The following is a 27,977-nucleotide window of genomic DNA, read 5'->3' as shown; positions in this document are numbered from 1 at the left end:
TCTTGGTGAAATAGGATGACTCCCTGCAAGAGGTACAGATCTGCTGTGGAACACATCAACACACAAGATAACCAAGGACAGTTGTGATTGGGGAGGGGCTGCAAGAAAGACTGTGGTGTTTGAGGAGGCTGTTACAAACATTGGAGTCACAGGCCCAGATGAACTTGGCCACATCTATCCATACTATGGGCCACCAGCAGGTCTGCCTAATTAGGTGCTGTGTCTTCCAGCAGCTCCCATGTCCAGCTGCAGGTTGATCACAGTATCAGTGCTTGCAGTGGTTCCATGGGGATGTTCTTCCAGGCTGATGGAGGCTGTGCCAGCACGATGCTGTGCCAGATGCAGGTTACTCAACAGCCTGGTGAACTTCAACAGGGAGCTCATCTTCTGCTGTGAACGCAGTCAAGCATCCCAGAAAAAAGAGAAGGGTTGCTCATAGGAGGTTTGCCTCTGAATCCAAGTCCTCCTTCATGACAAGGCATTTACCTTGCCTTTCTGTATGTGAAAGTGAAGGGGAAGTGTGAAAAAGACGATGCCCAGTAGGCAAGCTGGAGGGCAGGAGAGGCATTGCACCCCTTCCTAGCATTCCAGGTTCTGGTGGATGGTCAGCACCACTGTGAATCCTTCTTCTTTGAGAAGATGCCACCACTCTTCATCAGCATCTTTGACCACCAGATAGTTACATTGGCACTTTAGAAAACTGCTGAATCCTGTTTTAACTTACCACTTACGTGGAATCACCTATATGTGGGAAATATATGGAAGATCCTAATGAGAGCTGAAGAAAGTCTATGAATTCGTTATCACAAATAAGCATTTAGCAGAGTCATTGCTTCATGCTGCTCTCAATAAACTGAAGGCTCAGAAGACATCTTCAGCTCACAACTTTCGTCCAGTTCTCTGTAGAGCATAAATAGAAGATTATCAGCAGTTTTGAAATTCACCAAATACCTACCTTTTCTGTCACAGATTATTTTGAGAACGCTTACCAGAATCTTTATTTATCTCAAATGCAAGGATTGAACCAGCTGTCAGGGAACAGAAAGATTGGGGTTTCTCCATGAGGCAAGAGGAGCCACAGGTGTATGCAGCACTGATGGGGCAGCACCTTCACCAGTCAGGGCACTGTCCTGCAGTGCCCAAGCAGGGCCAGGCTGGTGACAGGGACAGGCTCCTCTGACTGCCTGGTGATCATCATACAGGGTGAGGTGCCAATTCCCATCCAAGGTCAATGCAGGAATCCGGTCAACAAGTCAGAACTAGCTACACCATGGCTCAGATGGGGTCCTTGGGCAGAGTATTCACCAGTGGGGGACTGTCCTGGTTTCGGCTGGGATAGAGTTAATTTTCTTCCTAGCAGCAGGCATAGTGCTGTGTTTTGGATTTAGTAGGAGAAGAATGTTGATAACATGCTGATGTTTTTAGTTGTTGCTGAGTACTGCTTATGCCAGTCAAGGACTTTTTCAGCTTCCCATGCTCTGCCAGGTACACAAGAAACTGGGAGGGGGCACAGCCAGAATAGTTGATCCAAACTGACCAAAGGGCTATTCCATACCATATGACGTCATGCTCAGTATATAAACTGGGGGGGGGTGGCCGGGGAGCAGCGATCGCTGCTCGGGAACTGTCTGGGTATCGGTCGGCGGGTGGTGAGCAATTGCATTGTGCATCACTTGCTTCGTGTATCATTATTATTATTATCATTATTATACTGTTACTATTAGCATTACTATTTTACTTTATTTCAATTCTTAAACTGTTCTTATCTCAACCCAGGAGTGTTTCTCACTCTTACTCCTCCGATTCTCTCCCCCATCCCATCGGGGTAGGGGGAGTGAGCGAGCGGCTGCGTGGTGCTTAGTTGCTGGCTGGGGCTAAACCACGACAGGGACCCAGGTGATGATGGTCAGGACAGTTAAGGCCTGCTGGCACACTCCAGGCCCTTGAAAAAGACCATCTGAATTTCGTAAATTCCTGTGTAAGGTTTTCTGCTTGATGACCAAAGCACATTTCTTTAGAGTCTTCACAGCAGCCTTTTATATAGACAGCATTGCTGATGGCTTCTCAGGAGAAAATACAACTATTACACAGACCAAAAAATGTGCCAGAAGCTTTGCCCTAAATTGAATCTCCCAGTTCTCCTATAGCCCTTGACTGAGTTTATCCTAACCCCTCTAAATTGCTTACAAAGAGACAACTCACACAGAGACTGTCACTTCTATGTATTGTCACTCACGAATCCTGATCCTCCTCCTGCAAAATAGGTGAGAACATTGTAGCTGCCTTCCCCAAAACTCTGTCCTCTCTCAGTGTATGTAGCCTCAGTTATCACTTATTTCTCCCCATGATTTAATGGGAAGACCTGGAACTGGGAGGTGCACAAGGATCTGGCAAGTTCTCGTATCTTGGTGGCAGATTGAACTTTCATGCTATTTTGAGCATGGTCCAGTGTAGATCCACTTCCAGCATCACATCTACCAGCCTGATCTGGCAGTTGCTAAAATCAAAGGAAGTGGAGATAGGAAACTGTATCAAATAACTATCATGGGATAAATGTCCTGAATTAACCCATGATTAGAAGACTGCTGTTGAAACATGTGGTCTTAATTCGATCCAGGAGTGTGATGGAGGCTTTTCAAGTGTAGGCAATTTAGGCTGCCTGATATCCACTGAGATGTGTTCAAGCAACAGTACCTGAATATCTGATCGTTTGTGGCAAGTTCAACAACCTAATATTTTTGGGAGCTTTCAGTCTCTCGATGGAAGTTGATTGCTGTCCAATATTAGCCATATGTGGTACCTACATAATGTAGCAGTTTTGTTCTGACTATCGAGGCTTTTTTCATAACTAAACACTTCAGAAGTGGTCTCTCTATCTACTGACATAGCTGGGGAGAAAAGGGAGGAGAATATTTACAAATTCATCCTAGAGTGGCTTGTCATCCCCTAGCAGAGAACCACCAGAACACCTGAGGGCTTTCCCTACACAAACTTGTGTGTCTCTGCTGGCTGCAGAGGGAGCTTAGGGGGCAATTAGTCCGCATATTATAGTTTGTATACATTGTCCTGGTTTCGGCTGGGACAGAGTTAATTTTTTTCCTAGTAGCTGGCATAGTGCTGTGTTTTCGATTTAGTAGGAGAAGAATGCTGATAACACACTGGTGTTTTAGTTGTTGCTAAGTACTGCTTATGCTAGTCAAGGACTTTTCAGCTTCCCATGCTCTGCCAGGTGCACAAGAAACTGGGAGGGGGCACAGCCAGAATAGTTGATCCAAGCTGACCAAAGGGCTATTCCATACCATATGATGTCGTGCTCAGTATACAAACTGCAGGGAGTTGGCCAGGGAGCAGCGATCACTGCTCGGGAACTGTCTGGGTATCGGTCAGCGGGTGGTGAGCAATTGCATTGTGCATCACTTGCTTTGTATACTATTATTATCTTTATTATATTGTTGTTATCATCATTACTATTTTACTTTATTTCAATTCTTAAACTGTTCTTATCTCAACCCGGGAGTGTTTCTCACTCTTACTCCTCCGATTCTCTCCCCCATCCCATCGAGATAGGGGGAATGAGTGAGCTGCTGCGTGGTGCCTAGTTGCTGGCTGGGGCTGAACCACGACAATATACATGTATGTGTGTGTATATATACAGATAAATGTTTAGAGGTAGATACAGAAGTATATATATTTTATGGGCCAGAAACAAACTTTGATAAAACTTTGTCAGTGGTTTGGGCCACCTAATGATTTTTCTTCACTGAAAGTGTTGTCAAGCATTGGGACAGACTGCCCAGGGAAGTGATGGAGTCACCATCCCTGTAGGTTTTTGAGAGATGTGTAGATGTGGTGCTTAGGGACATGGTTTAGTGGTGGACTTGGCAATGCTAGGTTTATGGTTGGACTTGATGACCTTAAAGGTCTTTTCCAACCTAAATGATTCTATGATCCTATGATCTTAATATGAAGCCACTATCTGGTCAACAGAAATGACTATAAGACATTTTTTAAGATGTAAAGCTTAAAATGAATGACCCCTGGTAGCACATTCTGAGACATATTGACAGTATCTGTCAGTATGAAAAGAGCAGTGTTATGAGCAAAACAAATGTGATCTCGCTTGGTCATCCTCCCTTTGTTTAGCTTTTCAGATTTCACAATCAGACCCTGGAAAATGAGGAAGAACGATTGCCAGGAGCAAAAAGCAATAATAACAAAAACTCAGCACAGCATTCTGCCACTGGCCTCCCTGATGTGTGTGTTGGGAAGGAAGGCTGGGCTACAGGCATTGCTGCTGAAACATGGAATTGATGCCATAGTCACTTATGCCAGATCTACCAAAATATCTCTGGTCTTTCTGGATTGGGTGAAACATAAGTGGGGAGGGCAGGCTGAACCTACAGAGGGGATCTTGTCTGCATAAAAGCTCTTCAGAAATTCATCATTCTACAGTTGTAACAATGCAGTTTCACCTCTTTTAAAAAAAAATGGGGTGTCAACAGCTGCACTAGTACTGAATCTTGTGGAATTCCTCCCTTTGTCAAAAAGGAAATATACTACTGAGGAAGGTTACTGGTATTAGCCTGTTGTTTTTCTTTGCTTCAGAAATAGATAGGTCAACAGCTCTTGGATTTCACTCCATAAATTGCTAAGAAAAAAATTGGATTTAAAAAGTGTACATAAAACCATGAGATGCTCAATCAATCTGTAACATGCAACATTGTGGAGGAAATACTTAATTTTCAAATGTTAATTTGAATCACATTCAAATATTTTGCCCTAAACTGTTAATGGAAAAAAAGTAGAAAAAAACTCCCGATCTTTTAGATTTGGACTTATTTTAAATGATAGCTACTGAAATCTGATGGTATGTGAAAACACCTCACGTGTCCCTGTATAAAAACTGAAATAATCAGTAATGCATCTGACAGCATGGTACTAAAACTGTTTAAAATATAGATCTTGCTAGTGAGCATAGTACGTGTCTTTGCACCTTAATTCTAATTTTTATTTTTCATAGGCTACAGCACACTATGGTTTGACCAGGCACTTCATAAACCAGTACCTCTACAGATGCTAATTCCTCCTCAGTGAAAGCAAAAAGCAGAAATTTTGCCATTTATGTTTAGTGTAAGATAGATGGCAGTGGGCACAGTGCACTGGGATAAATTAGTAGAAAGGGCCTGCTCTGTGTTGTGTGCTCCTAATCTGTGCTAACAAGACCAATTTTCTGCCATAAGAATGAGTTAGGGAGAGTGAAACTGTCTCTGTATATTGTCGTATTCTACCATTTTAAACAGAATACAATAATTAAACCTGTGGAGAACCAGCCACAGGAAGTGACGATTAATTCCAGTTAATTGAAATTGCCCTGCATCAGCAGATGTATTACTTCAAATGTTAGGTATTCTTTCCAAGGTAGCCAATCCATCACACCCACACACTTCACTGACACACAGCATTCAGTTAGATTTAAAAAAAAAAGTTGAGTAGAGCTAATGAAAGGAAACTGAATGATTTGTTGAGCCTCTTCTTACCACAGGAAATAAAACAATATATTCCAGGTTCATTCCTCTGTTCCTACCCGCTTCAGAGATTAATTTTGCTTTGTGGGGAGAGGCTATTTAGTCTGAAAACAACATTGTGATGGCTCTTCAAGATTTATGCAATCTCTTCATCTGAGAGATTCTTCTGTGCTGCTACCTCCACCTCCAAATACCATTCATAAACTGTTCAACTGCACAGTGAACCATTTTGTTTTCCCTCAGTGTGAGAGAGAATAAAGAGATGTCCCCTGTTCAGTGACAACAGAAATCACACTGAAAGTAACCACAGGGTGCCACATACTCTACCTGTTCCTAAAAAGGTATGTACTAGGACTATTGCAGAGGACAGCAAGCTGAGTGGTGTGGTTGACACGCCAGAAGGACGAGATGTCGTCCAAAGGGACCTGGACAAGCTGGAGAGGTGGGCCTGTGTGAACCTCATGAGGTTCAACAAGGCCAAGGGCAAGGTCCTGCACCTGGGATGGGGCAACCCCCAAGATCAATACAGGCTGGGGGATGAAGGGATTGAGAGCAGCCCTGAGGAGAAGGACTTGGGGGTACTGGTGGGTGAAAAGCTGGACATGAGCCAACAATGTGCGCTTGCAGCCCAGAAAGCCAACCGTATCCTGGGCTGCATCAAAAGCAGCGTGGCCAGCAGGTCGAGGGAGGTGATTCTGTCCCTCTACTCTGCTCTGGTGAGACTTCACCTGGAGCACTGCGTCCAGCTCTGGGGCCCTCAGCACAAGAAGGACATGGACCTGCTGGAGCGGGTCCAGAGGAGGGCCACAAAAATGATCTGAGGGATAGAACACCTCTCTTATAAGAACAGGCTGAGAGAGTTGGGGTTGTTCAGCCTGGAGAAGAGAAGGCTGCGAGGAGACCTTATTGCAGCCTTCCAGTACTTAAAGGGGGCCTATAGGAAAGATGGGGACAGACTTTTTAGCAAGGCCTGTTGTGATAGGACAAGGAATAATGGATTTAAACTAAAGAAGAATAGATTTAGACGAGACATAAGAAAGAAATTTTTTACAGTGGGAGTGGTGAAGCACTGGAACAGGTTACCCAGAGAGGTGGTGGAGGCCCCATCCCTGGCAACATTGAAGGTCAGGTTGGATGGGGCTCTGAGCAACCTGATCTGGTTAGAGATGTCCCTGCTTATGGCAGGGGGTTTGGGCTAGATGGCCTCTAAAGGTCCTTTCCAACCGAAAGCATTCTGTGACTCTGTGATTCTATGATTCTGTGATTCTATTTCTGGATATTATATAGTAGAAAAGATTTAGATGAGCATGGGAGAGAAATCACTCTCCAAAAGATATAGCTAAGTTTTAAACTAAAAATAGGTTTTCTTCTTCTTTGGTGTGTTTTGGAGAGGAAGGAAGGTGTAAGGAAAGGAAATGGAATTATACTGGGTTGTTGTTTTATTTATGTAAACACCCACGTAACATCTCGCATGCATTACACAAATGACCATTAAGGTCAAGAAAATGGTGCATTTCAGGAAGAGCAGAAGAAGTACACAGATAAGACCATGCACAGCTGAGAGAATTATATCCTCTTCCACGAGAGAAAGAGTGGTCTGTATTCTGGCATGAATACAAAACCTAGTATCTGCTATTTATAGCCTATTTTAATTGTGTTTATGAATAGATCTATTACATATATGTAAATAACAAGCGCTCCCTCTAGTGAACTTTTGTGGGATTCAGTGTTGTAACTACTGAAGGTACAGATGGGAATGTTTCTAGGCAAAAGTGGTATCTTCTATTAGACTATCTGTTGAAGTCAGGAAAAACGTACAAGCTTATAAACATGCTAGATGTTTTTTAAGGTCGGTAGCATAATGCATTTGTCAGAGCTGGGGAGAGAAAATGTCTTACAGGAAAAACCAGATTTGCATACACCGTTGAACTTGGATACTGTCCTGTTGTCATGGTTTAAACCCAGTCAGCAACTAAGCACCACACAGCCACTCACTCACTCCTTCCCCTGCCCCCCGCTGGGATGGGGGACAGAATGGGAAAAAAAGAGTAAATACCGTGGGTTGAGATAAAGGCAGTTTAATAGGACAGCAGAGGAAGAGAAAATAATAATGATAATAATAATGATAAAAGAATATACAAAACAAGTGATGCGCAATGCAATTGCTCACCACCTGCTGACAGATACCCAGCCAGTCCCTGAGCAGTGATCGCTGCCCCCCAGCCAACCCCCACCAGTTTCTATACTGAGCGTGACGTCATATGGTATGGAATAGCCCTTTGGTCAGCTTGGATCAACTATTCTGGCTGTGCTCCCTCCCAGTTTCTTGTGCACCTGGCAGAGCATGGGAAGCTGAAAGGTCCTTGACTAGTGTAAGCACTACTTAGCAACAACTAAAACATCAGTGTGTTATCAGCATTGTTCTCATACTAAATCCAAAACACAGCACTATGCCAGCTACTAGGAAGAAAATTAACTCTATCCTAGCTGAAACCAGGACAGTGTCCACCCCTTACTCTATACCATCTATGTCATGCCCAGGTTCTACCCTTTCCAATACATTCCAATTAATCGCCACCACTTTCCCTGTCTTTTCATTTATAGACACAGAGATCATTCCCTTACTCTATGGGCCATCCCTCTAAAATATCTGCTGAGTTCATTTAGTCCATGACTTTGGGTTCCATCTGTCATCACAGTCTTTTCAAAGCAGGAGAGATGGTGTGTGGTGTTGGATTGTTGCATGCTGAAGCCAGTTCTAGTTCCAACACTACTGCACTTTGCTCAGCTTCATCAAAGATCATTCTTCATTAATCTGGGTAATTCTTACTGTAATACCATTGATATGGCATATAGCAACCATAGTAGTGATGACAAACAGTATTATATAGCAATTAACATCATACCATTCAGTTCATTGGCTATTTTCACCCAAAATCAAATCCCCTTGAGGTACACATTGCACTTCCCCATCCTTTCGCATTACCCAACAAGTGCACCCAGGTCCTTGAGCAAAAGCAATCCCACAGATGGGTTTGCCTTTGCCTGAGGCAGGAATAACCCAGACTGTCTTCACCATCATATTTTTTATGTGCACTACACGGACATTATCCCCTTGTACAGTACATAAAAAGTTTTGATTGAGCAGGGCCAGCTCGATTGGCAGATCCCCTAGTGTTGACTAACCAGGTGGCTTTTGCTAAATGTGTATGCCAATGTTTGAATGTCCCAGCACCCATTGTTCTCAGGGTAGTCTTTAACAGTCCATTGTATCATTCAATTTTCCTGGAGGCTGGTGCATGACAGGGGATGTGATACACCCAGTCAATGCCATGCTCTTTGGCACAGGTGTCTATGAGGTTGTTTCGGAAATGAGTCCCGTTGTCTGACTCAATTCTTTCTGGGGTGCCATGTCGCCACAGGACTTGCTTTTCAAGGCCCAGGATGGTGTTCTGGGCAGTGGCATGGGGCACGGGATATGTTTCCAGCCATCCAGTGGTTGCTTCCACCATGGTGAGCACATAGCACTTGCCTTGGCGGGTTTGTGGGAGTGTGATATAATCAATCTGACGGGCCTCCCCATATCTGTATTTCAGCCATCATCCTCCATAGCAGAGATGCTTGAACCACTTGGCTTGCTTGATTGCAGCGCATGTTTCACATTCATGGATAACCTGTGCAATACTGTCCATGGTTAAGTCCACCCCTCAGTCACGAGCCCATCTATATGTTGCATCTCTTCCTTGATGGCCTGAGGTGTCATGGGCCCACTGAGCTGTAAATAATTCACCCTTATATTGCCAGCCCAGGTCCACCTGAGCCACTTCAATCTTAGCAGCCTGATCCACCTGCTGGTTGTTTTGATGTTCTTCAGTGGCCCAACTCTTGGGTACGTGAGCATCTACATGACGTACTTTTACAACCAGGTTCTCTACCTGGGCAGCAATATCTTGCCACAATGTGGCAGTCCAGATGGGTTTGCCTCTGTGCTGCCAGTTGCTCTGCTTCCATTGCTGTAACCACCCCCCCAGGGCATTTGCCACCATCCGTGAGTCAGTACAGAGATAAAGGACTGGCCACTTTTCTCGTTCAGCAATGTCTAAAGCTAGCTGGATGGCTTTCACCTCTGCAAACTGACTTGACTCCCCTTCTCCTTCAGCAGTTTCTGTGATTTGTATAAAACTCCATACAGCAGCTTTCCACCTCCGATGCTTTCCCATGAGATGATGGGACCCATCAGTGAACAGGGCATATTGCTTCTCATTTTCTGGCAGTTTATTATACAGTGGGGCCTCCTCAGCACATGTCACCTCCTCCTCTGGCGATATTCCAAAATCATTGCCTTCTGGCCAGTCCATGATTACTCCCAAGATTCCTGAGTGACTGGGGTTTCCTATTCGAGCTCGTTGTGTAATCAGTGTGACCCACTTACTCCACGCAGCATGAGTTGCATGATGTGTAGAGGGGACCCTCCCTTTGAACATCCAGCCCAGCACTGGCAGTCGGGGTACCAGCAGGAGCTGTGCTTCAGTACCAACCACTTCTGAAGCAGCTCGAACCCCTTCATATGCTGCCAATATCTCTTTCTCAGTTGGAGTATAGCGGGCCTCGGATCCTCTGTATCCCTGCCTCCAAAACCCTAGGGGCTGACCTCGAGCCTCCCCTGGTGCTTTCTGCCAGAGGCTCCAGGTAGGGCCATTCTCCCCGGCTGCAGTGTAGAGCATGTTTTTTACATCTTGTCCTGCCTGGACTGCCCAAGGGCTACTGCATGAACTATCTCCCGTTTTATTTGTTCAAAGGCTTGTCGTTACTCAGGGCCCCATTTTAAATTGTTCTTCTTCCGGGTCACTTGATAGAGAGGGCTTACAATCTGACTGTAATTTGGAATATGCATTCTCCAAAAACCCACAACGCCTAAGAAAGCTTGTGTTTCCTTTTTGCTAGTTGGTGGGGACGTAGCTGTTATTTTGTTGATCACATCCATTGGGATCTGACAACGTACATCTTGCCATTTTATTCCTAAGAACTGGATCTCCTGTGCAGGTCCCTTGACCTTACTTTGTTTTATGGCAAAACCAGCCTTCAGAAGGATTTGGACTATTTTCTTTCCCTTCTTAAAAACTTCTTATGTATAGTGCCCCACACAATGATGTCATCAATGTACTGCAGATGTTCTGGAGCTTCACCCTGTTCCAGTGCCGTCTGGACCAGTCCATGGCAAATGGTGGGGACTGTGCTTCCAGCCCTGGGGCAGCGGATTCCAGGTGTACTGAACACACCTCTAAGTGAAAGCAAACTGGGGCCTGCACTCTGCTGTCAAAGGGACTGAGAAAAACGCATTAGTGATATGAATTGTGGCATACCACTTGGCTGCCTTTGAGTCCAGTTCGTATTGAAGTTCTAGCATGCCCAGCACAGCAGCACTCGGTGGTGGTCTAACTGTTCAGGCCATGATAGTCTACTCTTGGTCTCCACCCCAATTAGACTTTCACACTGGCCATGTAGAACTGTTAAAGGGTGAGTCTTGCTTATCACTCCCTGGTTCTCCAGGCCATTCTCAGTTGGTGCGATATTGCTGCTGATGCACTATTGTGGTAGCTATCAGCACGTGTTGTTCTTCGACCCTCAGCAACCCCACAACAGAAGGGTCCTCCAAGAGACTGGGCAACGTGGACAGCTGTTTCATAGAATCACAGAATCATAGAATGCTTTAGGTTGGAAGGGAACTTTAGAGGTCATCTAGCCCAAACCCCCTGCAGTAAGCAGGGACAGCTTTAACTACATCAGGTTGCTCAGAGCCCCATCCAACCTGACCTTCAATGTTGCCAGGGATGGGGCCTCCACCACCTCTCTGGGCAACCTGTTCCAGTGCTTCACCACCCTCATTGTAAAAAATTTCTTTCTTATGTCTCGTCTACATCTATTCTTCTTTAGTTTAAATCCATTATTCCTTGTCCTGTCACAACAGGCCTTGTTAAACAGATTGTACCCATCCTTCCTATAGGCCCCCTTTAAGTACTGGAAGGCTGCAATAAGGTCTCCTCGCAGCCTTCTCTTCTCCAGGCTGAACAACCCCAACTCTCTCAGCCTGGCCTCATAGGAGAGGCGCTCCAGCCCTCGGATCATTTTGGTGGGCCTCCTCTGGACCCGCTCCAGCAGGTCCATGTCCTTCTTGTGCTGAGGGCCCCAGAGCTGGATGCAGTGCTCCAGGTGAGGTCTCACCAGAGCAGAGGGGCAGAATCATCTCCCTCGACCTGCTGGGCACGCTGCTTTTGATGCAGCCCAGGATATGGTTGGCCTTCTGGGCTGCAAGCGCACATTGTTGGCTCATGTCCAGCTTTTCATCCACCAGTGCCCCCAAGTCCCTCTCTGCAGAAATGCTCTCAATCCCTTCATCCCCCAGCCTGTATTGATATTGGGGGTTGCCCCGTCCCAGGTGCAGGACCTTGCACTTGGCCTTGTTGAACCCCATGAGGTTCACACAGGCCCACCTCTCCAGCTTGTCCAGGTCCCTTTGGACGACATCTCGTCCTTCTGGCGTGTCAACCGCACCACTCCGCTTGGCGTCATCTGCAAATTTGCTGAGGGTGCACTCGATCACACTGTCTATGTCATTGATGAAGATGTTACACAGCACCGGTCCCAGTACAGACCCCTGAGGGTCTCCACTTGTCATGTCTCCATGTGGACATCGAGCTATTGACCACGACCCTCTGGATGCAACCATCCAGCCAATTCCTTATCCACTGAACAGTCCACCCATCAAACCCATATCTCTCTAATTTAGAGAGCAGGGTTTTGTAAGGGACTGTGTCGAAGGCTTTACAGAAGTCCAAGTAGATGACATCCATTGCTTTTCCCTTGTCCACTGATGCACTCACTCCTTCATAGAAAGCCATTAGGTTGGTCAGGCAGGACTTGCCCTTGGTGAAGCCGTGCTGCCTGTCTCGAATCACCTCCCTGTCCTCCATGTGCCTGAGCATATCTTCTAGGAGGATCTGCTCCATGATCTTCCCAGGCACAGAGGTGAGGCTGACAGGGCAGTAGTTCCCAGGGTCCTCCTTTCTTCCCTTTTTAAAAATGGGCACAACATTCCCCTTTTTCCAGTCAGCAGGGACTTCACCGGACTGCCATGACTTTTCAAATATCATGGAGAGTGGCTTGGCAACTATATCAGCCAATTCCCTCAGGACTCTGGGGTGCATCTCATCAGGTCCCATAGACTTGTGTACATTGAGGTTCCTCAGGTGGTCTCGAACGTGATCTTTCCTTATAGTGGGAGGGGCTTTACACCCCTGCTCCCTGTCTTTTGGTCCATTGATTTGGGAGGGGTGAGGACAGAGGTTGCAGGATGAAGACTGAGGCAAAGAAGTTGCTGAGTACCTCAGCCTTATCCTCGTCCGTTGATACAAGGTCACCATTCTTGTTCATCGGGGGTATATGCTTTCTTTAACCTTCCTTTTCTGGTTGATATACCTGTAGGAGCCCTTCTTGTTATTCTTTACATCCCTTGCCAAATTCAGCTCCATCCTCGCCTTGGCCTTCCTGACCCCCTCCCTACACAACTGGGCAGTTTCCCTGTACTCCTCCCAGGACACATGTCCCTGCTTCCACTGCCTGTGCAGTTCCGTCTTACTCTTTAATTTGACCAGCAGGTCTCAACTCAGCCATGCTGGTCTCTTCACTTCTTTGCCTGACTTAATTTCCTCCATCTCCAAGGCAACTATACCAAAAGCCCACCAGTACCCTTTTGGCTCCTTGAAATACCCTCTCCTTAGGTAGTCTACGCCAAGGATACACAGAGCGTCTGGGCCAGTCACAGTAGGGTGCTTCTGCCACTCCTTCCCAGTTAGGCTCACTTTGGCCTCCAATACAGTTAGCTGTTGGGATCCCCCGTCCCTCCAGAAATACAGATGGGTTCTGTCCTTTTATAGCATGATGGTGTTAAGGTACACTGTGTACCGGTGTCCACTAGAGCCTTATACTCCTGTGGATCTGATGTGCCAGGCCATCAAATCCACACAGTCCACTAAACCCGGTTGTCCCTTTCCTCCACCTGGCTGGAGGCAGAGCCCCACTAATACTGGTCATAGTATTCATTACTCACTTCTTGCATATGTGAGTCAGGAGTCCCTTGATTAAAATCAGGAGTAAGATCAGCCCTTCTACTCTGTCTGGGGAACTGCCCACTGGAAACTGGAGCCGTAATTTTCCTGGAAGAACCCCCCTATGTGACCTTTTTTCATTGCAATTAATGTACCCATGCCTCTAGGGTTGAGGTAGATTTTCCACCCCCTTTCCTCATGTTCTCTCTGTGGTCACGCAGGTAAAACCAAAGGGTGGCTTGTGGTGTGTACCCTCTATATCCTCTCTCTTGAGCAGAAGAACACTGACTCCTAATAGCTGAGATATTGGTCTGTATGGGTGGAGAGTAGGACCTATTCTCTTTGAGTTGCTGGACCTCCCAGGACAGTATCTCTAAAGCCAAGACAAAGGGGGAAGAGATACTTTCTTCTTATTCCTAGAGTAGGCTGGCCACTTCATCCACCATTGGTGCCTTTTCATCTTTCCAGGCCAGTATTGCCAATGGGTTGGCATACGATGCTGGTGCATTCTGTACCACCTTCTGCCACATGGGTTGTGTGCACCTGACTTCATCTGGATCTTTGGGTAACTGTTGTGGTTCAGCCCCAGCCAGCAACTAAGCACCACGCAGCTGCTCGCTCACTCCCCCTACCCTGATGGGATGGGGGAGAGAATCAGAGGAGTAAGAGTGAGAAAAACTCCTGGGTTGAGATAAGAACAGTTTAATAATTGAAATAAAGTAAAATTGTAATGATAATAATAACCTAATAATAATAATAATAATAATAGTAATAATATACAAAGCAAGTGATGCACAATGCAATTGCTCACCATCCGCCGACCGATACCCAGACAGTTCCCGAGTAATGATCGCCGCTCCCTGGCCAACCCCCCCCCCACCTCCACCACCATTTTATATGCTGAGCATGACGTCACATGGTATGGAATAGCCCTTTGGTCAGCTTGGATCAACTATTCTGGCTGTGCCCCCTCCCAGTTTCTTGTGCACCTGGCAGAGCATGGGAAGCTGAAAAGTCCTTGACTAGTGTAAGCACTACTTAGCAACAACTAAAACATCAGTGTGTTATCAACATGCTTCTCATACTAAATCCAAAACACCGCACTATACCAGCTACTAGGAACAAAATTAACTCTATCCCAGCCAAAACCAGGACAGTAACTGCTCATTGTTCAGGTCACTATAAATCACTTCCAGCATGCCCAGAAAGCCAACCGTATCCTGGGCTGCATCAAAAGCAGCGTGGCCAGCAGGTCGAGGGAGGTGATTCTGCCCCTCTACTCTGCTCTGGTGAGACCTCACCTGGAGCACTGCATCCAGCTCTGGGGCCCTCAGCACAAGAAGGACATGGACCTGCTGGAGCGGGTCCAGAGGAGGCCCACCAAAATGATCCGAGGGCTGGAGCGCCTCTCCTATGAGGCCAGGCTGAGAGAGTTGGGGTTGTTCAGCCTGGAGAAGAGAAGGCTGCGAGGAGACCTTATTGCGACCTTCAAGTACTTAAAGGGGGCCTACAGGAAGGATGGGGAGAATCTGTTTAACAAGGCCTGTTGTGACAGGACAAGGAATAATGGATTTAAACTAAAGAAGAATAGATTTAGACGAGACATAAGAAAGAAATTTTTTACAATGAGGGTGGTGAAGCACTGGAACAGGTTGCCCAGAGAGGTGGTGGAGGCCCCATCCCTGGCAACATTCAAGGTCAGGTTGGATGGGGCTCTGAGCAACCTGATCGGGTTAAAGCTGTCCCTGCTCACTGCAGGGGGATTGGATGGATGGCCTCTAAAGGTCCCTTCCGACCCAAAGCATTCTATGATTCTATGATTCTATGCCTAATTCCCTCTGGTACTGGATACCCCTCTCTGTGCTGGTCTAGTCCCCTGGGCGATATATAACATCTTCCTTGAAGGGATAACTTTCCTTCATGCCTGACAGTAGTCGCCTCCAGAGGCTAAGGACTTGTTCTCCTTTTCCAATCACTTTGTCAGCGCCCCCTTCCCTAGAAAGGAATCCCAGCTGTTTGGCTTCCTTACCCCCTAATTCCAGGCTACTGGCCCCATTATCCCAGCATCAGAGGAGCCAGGTGACAATGTGCTCGCCTGGACAACAGCTGAAATCTTTTTGCATATCTTGCAGCTCACTCAAAGATAAGGATCCGGTGGTTTCCATCTCATTTCCAAGTTCTTCCTCTTCCTCCTTCTCTCCTTGTGATGGGCCTGTTTTTTCATCATTCCTTTGTAAACGAGCTGACTTTTGCTTCCGGGATTTCTTCTTGTGTATGGGGGCAACTTATACCAACGGAGGTTGGTTCTCTGGTTCAGCTGCAGTGCCTTTCACTGGGGTTTGAGTAGCCACAGTGCCTGTCACGGGGGTTGGAGTAACCGCAGTGTCTGTTGCTGGGGTTTGAGTAGCTGCAGTGCCTGTTGTGGCGGTTGGAGTAACTGTAATATTCTCAAATAGTTTCTAAACCTAAGCAATGACCCTAAGCAAGACCTGACACACATTCAGGAGACATAGCAATGCAAACATGCTGGTTGGAACATCCCAAGGATACTCAAAATTCTCAAGAGGTATTGTAATTAGGCTGAAGGAGAAGATGGAGGAAGGTGTCTCCCCCAAAGGTTGGCCCTCCAAGGAGAAAAAGTAAAAAGTGTAATTATTAATAATTTCTGACAGATGGCTCCTGAAGTACAGAGGTGACGGCAATGCTGAGTATAAATACAAGACTGGTCTCATGACCAATAATTTTATCATACCATAAGCCAGTGTTACACATTACAGCAAAGCGATAACCTTAATCCATCTCCCAGAGGTAATAAAGAGCACATAAATACTGACAAACAGTATATACAGTAAGTAAGGTGTTACGTAACACAACTCTGAGAACAAATGCAAAAACTCTGATAGCAAGTAAATCAATATTGTGACCAGCGATTACTAAACTAATATAACAAATGCTTATAACGAATTTGTTTTATCACACTCTGGTCAGATCTGTCGCTATCTCAACCCTTCGAGCCCCACGTTGGGCACCAAAAAAGGTCTGTTGTGGTTTAACCCCAGTCAGCAACTAAGCGCCACACAGCCACTCACTCACCCTCCCCCTGACCCCGCTGGGATGGGGGAGAGGATCGGAAAAAAACAAAAGTAAAACCCGTGGGCTGAGATAAAGGCAGTTTAATAGGACAGCAGAGGAAGAGAAAATAATAATGATAATAATAATGATAAAAGAATATACAAAAAAAGTGATGCACAATGCAATTGCTCACCACCTGCTGACCGACGCCCAGCCAGTCCCCAAGCGGCAATTGCTGCCCCCCAGCCAACTCCCCCCCAGTTTATGTACTGAGCATGACGTCATATGGTATGGAACAGCCCTTTGGTCAGTTTGGGTCAGCTGTCCTGGCTCTGCCCCCTCCCAGCTTCTTGTGCACCTGGCAGAGCATGGGAAGCTGAAATGTCTTTGACTGGTGTAAGCACTACTTAGCAGCAACTAAAACATCAGTGTGTTATCAACATTATTCTCATACTAACTCCAAAAGACAGCACTATGCCAGCTACTAGGAAGAAAATTAACTCTATCCCAGCTGAAACCAGGACACCCTTACTGATGTTTACTTTGCCTGTTCATCCTTCCTCTTCCTGGTAGGTGTGATACACTTGCTTTTCTGACCTTCACTTCAGACTCTGAAACCTGAAGGGAGACATTTAATTTACTCATTTAGGTATCTCACAACAGTGAAAAATAATAATAAAAATGACACATCTGCCTAACACAGAGGACCGCATTTGAGCAGAGACACTGTTTACCATTGCTGCACTGCAGTATTGACGCATGATTACATCTTTTAAAAGGTACATACATTATCACTACTTCCACTACTTCTTCTTGCCCATATGTTTTACAGTATTATTAAATGTAATGCTTGTAACAGTTCTCTTGCGTATATCAGAAAAAACAGTCTATGAAAGCTGTCATGGTTGTGGCTGATGTCATGGCATGGGTAACCTCAATTCTGGCATTTTGTAACCTTTCAGAGCATTGATTTACTCTTTCAGCTTAAAATACAGAATATTTATTTCTGGCACACTCTCGGGGGGTGGGGCTATCATTATGCACAGGATTCAAAATCTTTGCCATATGCAGTGTCTCACTGCACTGCTACTGAAACTCTCTGGAATGTAACTAGATCTGCTTTGTGCGCTCCCAAGTGCAAGTCGGTAGGAGAAGGTGTGACATACTATGCAGAGGCTCTCAGACTATAAAGCACGAACTATTTCAAACTGTTCAAACTAGCAGTAGTTCCCAAGTCTGCCTTTACACTAGTACTTAACTATATCATAAAAGAAACAGAGGAGGACCAGCAGTTACCAGCATCTGTGATGTGAAATAGCACCTCTGTACAACAGCTGTGGTCTCGCTGCAGCTGCTGGATCGATGCTGACCTCCTGCGTTGAGTGTTTTCACTGATGCTTCAAAGTCTATTTCCACACAGTGGAAACAGGCACCAGCCTGCCGCTGAAGGTTACTGCAGTCCCGGTTTCTCAAGTGGTGGGAGTTTATCCAAGGTGGGACCCGGTGCCTGTTTTAAAAGGCTGGAGCAGGGGATAGGTGCTGTAGGGGGTGAGTGTCTGGATGAGGGCAGGAGGTTGGCAGCGGGAGCAGCAGGAGCAGCTCGCAGGCTGGGGATGAGCAGCAGGAAGTTGAGAGAGGTAGGCGGGGGCATGCAACTACAGTCCCAGTGTTGAAACTGGGGTTCTCTGAGAACATGGGAGCACATATCTGGAGGGTGGTGGTGCAGGGAATGGAGGCAGGCCTTCTCCTGGGCGTGTGTGGCAACTTCTGCACCTTTCACTTGCCGTGAACCCAAGTATGAGGAATCCACCGATAGAAAAGCTACAGTGAGAAGCTCTGATGGGTTATCAGCAAAATAGTATAAGACCATTTAAGAAGTGTACTTGAGGATCTGCTGGCCTATCAAATACTTTGCCTCACTTGTACAGTGGGCAAAGCAGACATGAAAAGCAAACAGGCACAAAATGGACAACTCCCTCCTGTGCCCACTGCCGCAACTTAAACCCCCTTTTTTCACTGATATAAACTGAGGACCAGCGCAGGATGAGAACACATTCAAGAGATGTGCTTTGGTGTGCCTTAAATATTTATTGGTGAACAATTATGTAAGGACGCATCAATACTTTCCATATTTCCATTGCTTCTCCCCATGCAGATGGGGAGAAGAACAGGAAATCTTTTCCCATTCACAAGCCAGTTGGTTAAACAATTCCTGGATATCAAGAACACCAAGAATATCATCCTGTTAAAGACTCAGACTTCTGAATTCATGTGTCTGCACGCAGATAGCTACTTGTAAACTAGAAACAGGAATCAGCTTCCTGGCATAAGGGGTTAGAGTCTATCGAGATGCTCTAGGGTATTGGAGATGTCGGCTAAGGTGCAGTAGGTTCAACCCAGGATTTGAGAAGACTCACGCCCTCCTAAAGCAGCAGCTGAAAGCCAAGCAGCCCCAGACCCCACAGCCCCTAAGATGACACGGAAGGCTCACTCACTTCAGTTGTCTCAGTCACATACCTACTGCCCTTTGGGATGCTGTAGGGTATCCAGCATGACCTCCAGCTGACAGCGTTGCCAGGTTTCCTGTAGGTCATGTGGCGTATTTTCCAGACCCATGTATGTAGCTTGGATGTCTTACAGTATCTCAAACAGCACTAGTCACTCACGCTTATGCAACTAAATTATGTCTTGTTGATTGGTGCCATTCTTTTGCAAATAGTTTGGGTTTGTTTTCAAAAAAAAAAAAAAACAAACTATTGGAAATGTGTGGTAAGCAGGAAGCTGGGGTCTATCTTCCTTGGTAGATGGTGACCTCAGACACCCCGGCTCTGTTCTCCACTCAGCAGGGTGCCTTTTTGGCAGGGCTTCTGTGCCCTTGTGCCCCAGGCTGTTGGAAGCAAATGCTAAAAATTACTTTATTGGGAAATACACCTGTTCGTGCGTACCGGGTGCGCGCACACTATCCACACTATACAGCGTATGCCTCTGTGGGAAAGCAAGACAGGAGGGCCTGTGCTCCACCCAAAAGGAGGCAGCCGTCATTTTGGTTTTAAGCCTCCACTCTCCCCACTCTCCCGCCCCGCCGCCAGGCGCCGCCCTCACGCCGCTACCATAGAGAGCGCGCCCGCCCCCTTGCCGGCCGCGGGGAGGGGGTGGGTTCCGCCACGCGGAAGCGGAAGCGGCCCCGGCGGCGCGCGGAGGGGCAGGGTCCGGCGCGGGCCGGGGGCGGCGGCGCACGCGGGGCCGTTGGCCGCGGGGCCGACCCACACCCCCGGCGGCTGAGGGTGAGGCTGGCGCCGGGGGGGTCCCCTCGGGGCCGGGGGAGGCGGGCGGGGAACGCGGAGGGGAGGCGGCGGCGGAGGGTGCGGGTAACCCTGCTCGGCCCGGCCCGGCCCGGCCCGTCCGGCTGGGGTTGGGGGCCGGGGGGGGGCCCTGCCCCGTTGGTCTCTTCCCGGGGTCTCGCCCCGCCGCCCGGGCTCCTCCCGGCGGGGGCTGCTGCCCGCCTTCCCGCGGGCGGGTTGTGCGGCCGGTGGTGGTCGCGGGCTCCGGTGTGGCTCACGGCGCTCCCCCGCCTTGTAGTGCTGAGGCTGCTCAGCGCTGCTCGGAGGGAGGGCGGTGGGGCTTCGGGCTTTTAAGTAAAAGGGATGTTCTTGTCTCGTTGCAGGCACCTCCTCAGACTTTCTGCTGGAGAACGTCGGACCTGCCTCGGCGCTAGCCTGCAGGGGTTCGCTGGTTGTTAAGTAGACTTCAAAGTGGTGTGATATCGCTCTGCCAGGCCCCTTCCTTCCTGAGAAAGGGTAGCTGCTTTCTGAGCCATCACATACCAGCTTCATGTATTCCTAAGATTGTCATCAGCTTCTTGGTTTTTCTTCTGAGGCCTTACTGAGGTTTAATTCCTTATAGGCCCTAGTGGTTATAAAGTAATTTAAGATGTTTGTACTACTTGGTTTTAACTCTCTAATTGACTCTTGTGTTAAGAGACGTTGTTTTAACTTGGGAATGGTTAAATGGCCAAAGAATTCAATTATATATGGATGAGGGCTGTTTTATTTGACTACTGTTGGCCTGCAACTTAAACTTGCATCTTTTATTTTTTTATCCTATGCTTTTTCTGTGTTATGGCTGCTGCAACAATAGTTCATGATACATCAGAAGCTGTAGAGCTCTGTGCTCCCTGTGGGTTATACCTTAAACCCATTACAAAAATGACCATCAGTGTGGCTCTTCCTCAGCTGAAACAACCGGGAAAATCCATTTCGAACTGGGAAGTGATGGAAAGATTGAAAGGGATGGTGCAAACTCATCAGTTTTCCACTCTGCGGATTTCTAAAAGCACGATGGATTTCATCCGGTTTGAAGGAGAGGTTGAAAACAAAAGTTTGGTTAAGTCTTTTCTGGCATGCCTTGATGGCAAAACAATAAAGCTGAGTGGCTTCTCTGACATTTTAAAAGTCCGTGCTGCAGAATACAAGATTGACTTTCCTACCAGACATGACTGGGACTCGTTTTTCCGTGATGCGAAAGATATGAATGAAACTTTGCCAGGGGAAAGGCCAGATACTATTCATTTAGAGGGCTTACCTTGTAAGTGGTTTGCAGCAAAGGACTCTGGCTCCGAAAAGCCAAGTGAAGAAGTCCTCATAAAAGTTTTCAAGAAATTTGGAGAAATCCGTAATGTGGACATACCCATGCTGGACCCTTACAGAGAAGAAATGACTGGCAGAAATTTTCACACTTTCAGTTTTGGAGGCCATTTAAATTTTGAAGCTTATGTTCAGTATCGAGAGTATGCAGGTTTCATTAAGGCCATGAATGCCCTGCGAGGGATGAAGCTGATGCATAAAGGTGATGATGGCAAAGCAGTGGCTTGCAATATAAAGGTGAGAAACTGTAGGCTTTTTTTATGGGAACCCATGTGAAAGACCAAGTACAACTAAATTTTATTTCCCTAGTGCTTAAAACCTACATCGATGTACTGTAGTGATGGCAACAGGTGACATGAACAGCGCTAATGTAGTTTTATGGAACAGCCATAACAGAATTTTTAAAGGAAAATGATGGAATAAAAATGTGGTGTTTGATTATATGAACAAAGTGGGTGGGGTTTTGCTTTTGTTTTTTAGCAAGACAGGTCCAGAAATGAGAACTGCTTGATGGAAGGACTAAGTATATGAACATGACCTGCTAAATAGTTTTTAGAAAGTAATATGTATTTATAAATCTTGTTATTTCACTTAAAATTCTAATTCTGAACAAGTTCAGACATACTTCACCAGAAGGCTGACTTAAAAGTTCATTGTCTTCTCTTGTGCTCACTACAAATAGAAATTATTAGGGAAAATTTCCCAGCCTCTATATTTGGTCCCTGCATTGATAATGAGGTCTACCAGACAAGTGTGAGAACTGTGAAGTTTAATAGTATGTGGCCTGTACAGCCTGGGGAATACACAGTTCATCATTAGTGTTCTTCACATACGGAAGGGCCCCACAAAAATTTAAACCATAAGGATACTCCACAGCACAGTTTCCTGTGAATGCAGTATGCTTAATTCATAATACTTACATACTGAGTTTTCCAGACCTTTTTTTCTGTAACCTCATTGTCTTAGAAAATGCAACTATGACAGGAGAGAACAAGACGTTCTGTTCAGATGTAGTATCTATGAGAGCATGGCCTGAAGAAAACTTCCTCTGATATGTTTGGATGTGGTCTGTGTACATACATACCAGTTGAGTGAAATGTTTGCGGATGTATTTCGGTATGGTCAGTAGTCAGTCATCAAATCAGAAAGTTTATTTCAGGAAAAAGCTTGAGTATTCTTTTGTGTAATGTGGGAACAGGCAAATATTTACTCAAGTTGTAGTTTAGTCAGTATAAGTAGAATACTGTAATCTTTTATCATGTTATCAAAGTTTGTCAGTTGGAGTATAGAAGCCATTTGTACCTTGACCCTCAAAGTTTTCAAGGGGATGTGAAATTCAAACTGTCACTTACATGCAGGGGATCAGGGTTCCCAAATTTAGTTTGGCAGTGCAAGAGGAAGCACGCCTTCCTGGCAGCTGCCCTGGGGATTGATAGGAAAGAGAGAGGGCTGTGTTTGCGACTGTTCTGTCAGAACAGATCTCTTTATACAAGGTCACAACACCTTTTATGTTTCTACCTGTCTGTTGTTCTAGTTTGTTAGTGAAACACCATTTTACATAGAGCCTGGGTGAATTAAACTGCAAAGTATGTGCTCCTTGTTCTCTGCCCCATGGTAAATGACGGTGGGCCTCAGGGAATGTGTTACAGACCACTGCCTGCCTGCAGGCACACAGGTGGTATCTAGAATGGGAGATTAGGACACCAGGCTTGTGATGTCTGCTCATGTCCTGTTCCAGCATGCAGCTGGATATGGCCAAGTTGTGCTCATATATGTCCTGGAAGCTGAGTGTTTTCCCAGGTCTTATGGCTCAGAAGCGTGTAACTTCCTTTTGTCTTGCCTTCCCAGTCTCAAACCTGGAGCTTCAGCCCCATGTTCCTCAATTTGGGAATCTTGGTGTCAGAATTGGTACAAGGCACTTGCTTAAACGAGGTGCTGAATGTTGTAGAACCATTTCTTCTGCTGAACTTAAGGATCACAGTTTTAGACAGAAAGAGAGGCCTTTATTTAGACCTATTTCTACTTAGTGCTGTACAGTCCTTAACAGCATACATGAGTTGAAAGAGTTCTGTATGTTCCTGTTCTGACAGGTTGAAAACATTGGACAGTCAGGGCCTAAACCACACTAGGGTTTACTTTTGGGTGTCATACACACACAAAAGTGTAAACTGGTAGCTGTCGGTGCTAGTGTGCAGGCACTGAGTTTGCAGTTACCTGGTTATAGTACTCTGGTGCTTGCTCTGGGCACATGGAGAAGTTCCCTTCGTTTTGAAAAAGGTTTTATATTTCTGGCTTTACTTACACTGCTGTCTGGATACCTTTGTGCTAGGTTAAAATTTTTTGGGATTGTGTAGGTTGTCAGTGACTTCTTTTTTTTTTTTTTGTCTACTTAAAACTGTTTTCAATTGTATCCTGCAAAGGTTTCTTTTGACTCAACAAAACACCTCAGTGATGCATCAATTAAGAAGCGTCAGCTTGAAAGGCAAAAGCTTCAAGAGCTTGAAAAACAGAGAGAAGAACAAAAACGTAAAGAGAAAGAAGCTGAGGAAAAACAAAAAGAGGAAGAAAGGTATTTATCTCTTACTGGTCAGTTATATTTTTAACAACCAGGCATAACAAAACTAGTTGCTTCTTCATATGACCATCAATAGATAGAAAATAACTAAATACAAGTTTGCTTTCGAAGTTCTACTCCTGTAGCTAAAGTGAAGTACTTAAAACTGAGTGAGAATATTGTGGTCCTTTTGAGGAAATAGGGTTCAGGGATTATGAGATTTGAAGAGGAGTGTTTTACACCTTTTTTTTTTTTTTTTCCCCCCTTGAACTTTAATTCCAAGAGCTGTCTGATGGAAAAATGTGCGTTGTAAATGGAGAACAGCAAATAATGCACTAGTTCTACTACCAAGTAACTTTGATATTATAAAGCTCATTTGTTCTTAACATCATTATTTTTCCAGGAAAGAGATGGATACAAGCATATCTTAACAGTGACGTTTTAAGAAAATGTATAGGGGTGCAAATGTCATGAGACAGCTATTCAGAATATAAAACAAAAATGGAGCAAATTGTTTCAGAGGTTGTATGGTGTCCATTTGCCTTGATATATATAAATTCTCATTGCTCAATGTTTAGATACTAATTTCTGAAACTGTAAGGTTGTTTAGATTGTCACTAATGCTTATGTTCAGTTCAAAATATTAAATCAGCAAAATACTCAATTTCCTAAAAATCATGTCGTTAGACCTGATCTTGGAAACCCTTGGCCTTTTACATAAGCTACCATTTTGTCCTAATGACTGAAATAAAACCCACCAACCCCTGCACATATTAATTGGCTTGGTAGTTTTCTTCTCACTATGCTGATTTACTGCCCAGCTGTGCAATGCATTGTTATTGTCTCTGGTCCAATTGGTTTAAAAAAAATAAGTTTTTGTGTAGCCATGTTTTATGTTTGGATTCCAATTTGTTTTTAAATATTGACAGGCTGATGATTGTTTGCTGTCACAACTAATGGTTAAAATGTTCACTGTTTCCTACTTCTGTTTTTCAGTAATCAAAAAGACTTACTTAGAAACAAATTTACTCAAAGCACAAAACATATTTTTACATAGAGTAGGAGTCTAAAATTGTACCTGCCCTAGATAAGGTAAAAATATTAATCTCTTTTTAGGAAGCAGAGAGAGCTTGAAGAATATGAGAGAGAGAGAAAAAGAGAAGAAAAGTTGCGAAAGAGAGAACAGAAACAGAAAGATCGTGAAGTTCGACGAAACAAAAAGCAACTTGAAAAGCTTCAAGCTGAAGAACAGAAAAAACTTCAGGAGAAGATAAAGTTGGAAGAAAGGAAGCTTCTGTTAGCTCAGAGAAATCTTCAGTCCATTAGACTAATTGCAGAACTGCTAAGCAGGGCAAAGGTACCTTCAATATTTTTTTTCAGAAGCTAATGAAGAACCCAGCAGAATAAAGCCTTTTACTGACTTGAGAGCAGGTGTGGAGCACTGTTCGTTAAACAACAGATTTAGTACCTCTCCAGATGCTATTCCTTAGACCAAAAATTCCAAAAAGTGCAATGAAACAATATTTCTCCTCTGGTAAAATATGCACATATAGATAATTAGAAGAGTGAACTTGAACCTGTAGTCCTGAATAGCATTTTTTACCTGTAAACTAATTGCCAGGCTTGCTCTTAAGTCCAGTAAAAGAATGTGTAAGCATGATAAAGTGAACTAAACACAGAGGATAAGATGCAAGACTCTTTATTTCTAATTCCAGTTTTGATGCTGTTTCCCATCTGACTTTCAGTAGTTCCATTAACTATTCTTTGCAGTTTCAGAGAATGAGCTTTCATAGTTTGATGTTTGAAAATGTGCAATGACTTTTCTGTAGGACATGTACTGTCAGCTAAGGTTTTGAATGTTAGAGCCTGTCTCTCTGACAGTATTGTTATTTTCCACTGAAACAGGATGTTTAAGATGTGCTTAAGGCTTGGATAAAGTCATGTTAGGGTATAATGTAATGCATGTTAAGTATTTTCTGTAGAAATGAAAAACTGTGTGGTAAAGCACAGTTGGTTTTTTGTTTTTTTCTTTTTTTCCTTGATGCCAGTGTACCTCAGGAGTGTATCTGAACTCATACAATGCTATGTGGTCAGTTACATGCTAGGAGAAGGGAGAAATACTTCTTGCAGGCTTTGTAACTTTGCAGCTGTGAAATAGAAAGATTGTCTGACAAAATAGAGCAGTGTTTCTTTCACTCCCAGAATTTTGAGATCTACACTAAGCCATTTGTCTGGGTCAGGGGAAAAAAAAAAACGTTTGAACAGTCATTTCCAGTATCATGAGTTTCTAAAGTGGTTGACAAAATGAGAATCAGTTTCTGCATAATATGTGTGTCTTCAAGTATTTGCTCATTTTTATGCTTTTCATTGTAAAGTCATCTATGAACTACAGATTGCAGTCATCTAAGAGAAATTCATGTTTTAAATTTGAATGGAACCTTCAAGTGTTAACCCTGATAAATGTATTCTAATGCTTCAAATTTCACATGTTGTTCTAGCTTGTGTGTTACTCGTCATATTAAGGGGCTGTAAAGACCGAGCTTTGTTTTTGCCTTGTGAAATGGCTAGGAGAAATTAACACTCAAAAGAGTTTGCGGACTAATACTAGTGTTTTACCTTACAACAGTTGTGTGTTAGTGGGTTTGGTTGGTTCGTTTTGGTTTTTTTCCCTTTAAGAGGGAAACAACCATTTTATGTTGGGATGGTTAAGTTTTGTTTGTTAGATTTTATTTTCTTGCCACATCGCTGCTTTTGTGTTATGGTATAACTCGGAAGGATGAACAGGTATATAAATATTTTTTTGTTCACTCTTACCTTCCCTTTGACTATCTTTCAGACAGTAAAGCTTTTGGAACAAGAGCATAATGAAGAAAAGATTCGTCTTCAGCAGCTAGAGGAGAGACGAAGGCTCCAGGAGGCTGAGCTCAAACGTGTGGAAGAAGAGAAAGAGAGAGCACTGGGGTTGCAGAGAAAAGAAAAGGAACTGAGGGAGAAACTACTAAACAATCTTCTGAGCAAGAAAATGGATGCAGTTAATCAAAACAAAGAAGAAACCGAAGCATCTCAGTCTGACATGCCGAAAACCCCTAGTGGTGTTCCACACACTGTGTCATCCAGCTGCATCACTTCTACCTCAGGACAGGCTGTTACAGGCAAACTGGCTCCCGGCTCTCAAAGAGACGTAGCATCCCCTGAGAATGTAAACACTCAATGCAAGTACCTGAATGGCAACATTCACGACAAAGTTCATGTCAAAGAAGGTCAGAAACTTCATACCACAAACTCTGAGAGGTGTTCTGAGAAAAGAAGTTCAGGGGTACTTTCATGTGTTCCCGCCAATAACCAGCAGCAGAAGAGCCTCTCTAGCTATGACCAGAATACCTGCCGGAAGGACTCACGCTGTGAGCAGGGCAAACGTAGCACAGAGCCAAGGAGAAGAAAGAGCCGTTCATGTAGCAGCATAAACACCGATGAGAGTAAGGGTAAACGAGAGAGGAGCAGACACAGAAGAGATGTGAGTTATCAGGATGAAAAGCGCAGGAAAGAAAGGAGGTATTATAGACACTCTAGCAGAAGTTACAGTCCTCGACGAAGCCATAGTCCTCGTCGAAGAAGTGTAAGCCCCAGACGTTCACGTTACAGAAGAACTCGCAGTAGTGAACGTAAACGAGACAGAAGAGAAAGAAGTCGTAGTCGCAGAAGCGTGAGCAGGAGGCGAAGGCACCGGAGTTGATCACTGAGTAAGCAAAGGAGTACCTGGAGTGGGTAGTGGAGGCCTTGGCTCCTTGGAAAGGCTGTGGTTGGACAAAAGGGCCAGAAAGTTGTAAATGAGACCTCATCGGTGTGACTGCTATAGAAAACACGTTTGTTCCAACCAATGCTTAACTTGCATCTAGTCCCTGAAATCAAGAAAATAGATGCCTGATTTTTTTGATGTTCCTTCGTGCTTTGTTGTCTCTTTCTAGGTTTCTACCACAATGTAGGTATAACCAGCTGTGCTTGTGCTCAAGTTCCTACAGTGCTAAAAGCCAACCTGTTTTCTTGGTTTTCAGTTTTCTAAACCTTAATTTCAGTTGAT

General features: G+C 45.0%; 1 protein-coding gene across 1 annotated transcript; it reads left to right on the top strand.

The window, feature by feature from the left end:
* Positions 1 to 20,401: 20,401 nt before the first annotated feature.
* AKAP17A (A-kinase anchoring protein 17A) lies at positions 20,402 to 27,764 on the top strand. The gene is made up of 4 exons (XM_009484952.2): positions 20,402 to 21,582; positions 23,766 to 23,914; positions 25,016 to 25,256; positions 26,736 to 27,764. Exons 1-4 carry the CDS (start codon positions 20,821 to 20,823, stop codon positions 27,630 to 27,632), a joined length of 2,049 nt encoding a protein of 682 aa, XP_009483227.1. The 5' UTR covers positions 20,402 to 20,820; the 3' UTR covers positions 27,633 to 27,764.
* Positions 27,765 to 27,977: the final 213 nt, after the last annotated feature.

This window comes from Pelecanus crispus, chromosome 1 (genome assembly GCF_030463565.1).
Source record: "Pelecanus crispus isolate bPelCri1 chromosome 1, bPelCri1.pri, whole genome shotgun sequence".
Classification (NCBI taxonomy): Eukaryota; Metazoa; Chordata; class Aves; order Pelecaniformes; family Pelecanidae; genus Pelecanus; species Pelecanus crispus.
Note: the sequence above shows the minus strand (reverse complement) of the source record. Positions and strands in the feature narration are given on the sequence as shown.

Coding starts and splice junctions, on each gene's coding strand:
- AKAP17A (XM_009484952.2), top strand. CDS start 20,821: ATGGCTGCTGCAACAATAGTTCATGATACATCAGAAGCTGTAGAGCTC. Junction 21,583..23,765: donor CAGTGGCTTGCAATATAAAG/GTGAGAAACTGT, acceptor TATCCTGCAAAG/GTTTCTTTTGACTCAACAAA. Junction 25,257..26,735: donor AACTGCTAAGCAGGGCAAAG/GTACCTTCAATA, acceptor ACTATCTTTCAG/ACAGTAAAGCTTTTGGAACA.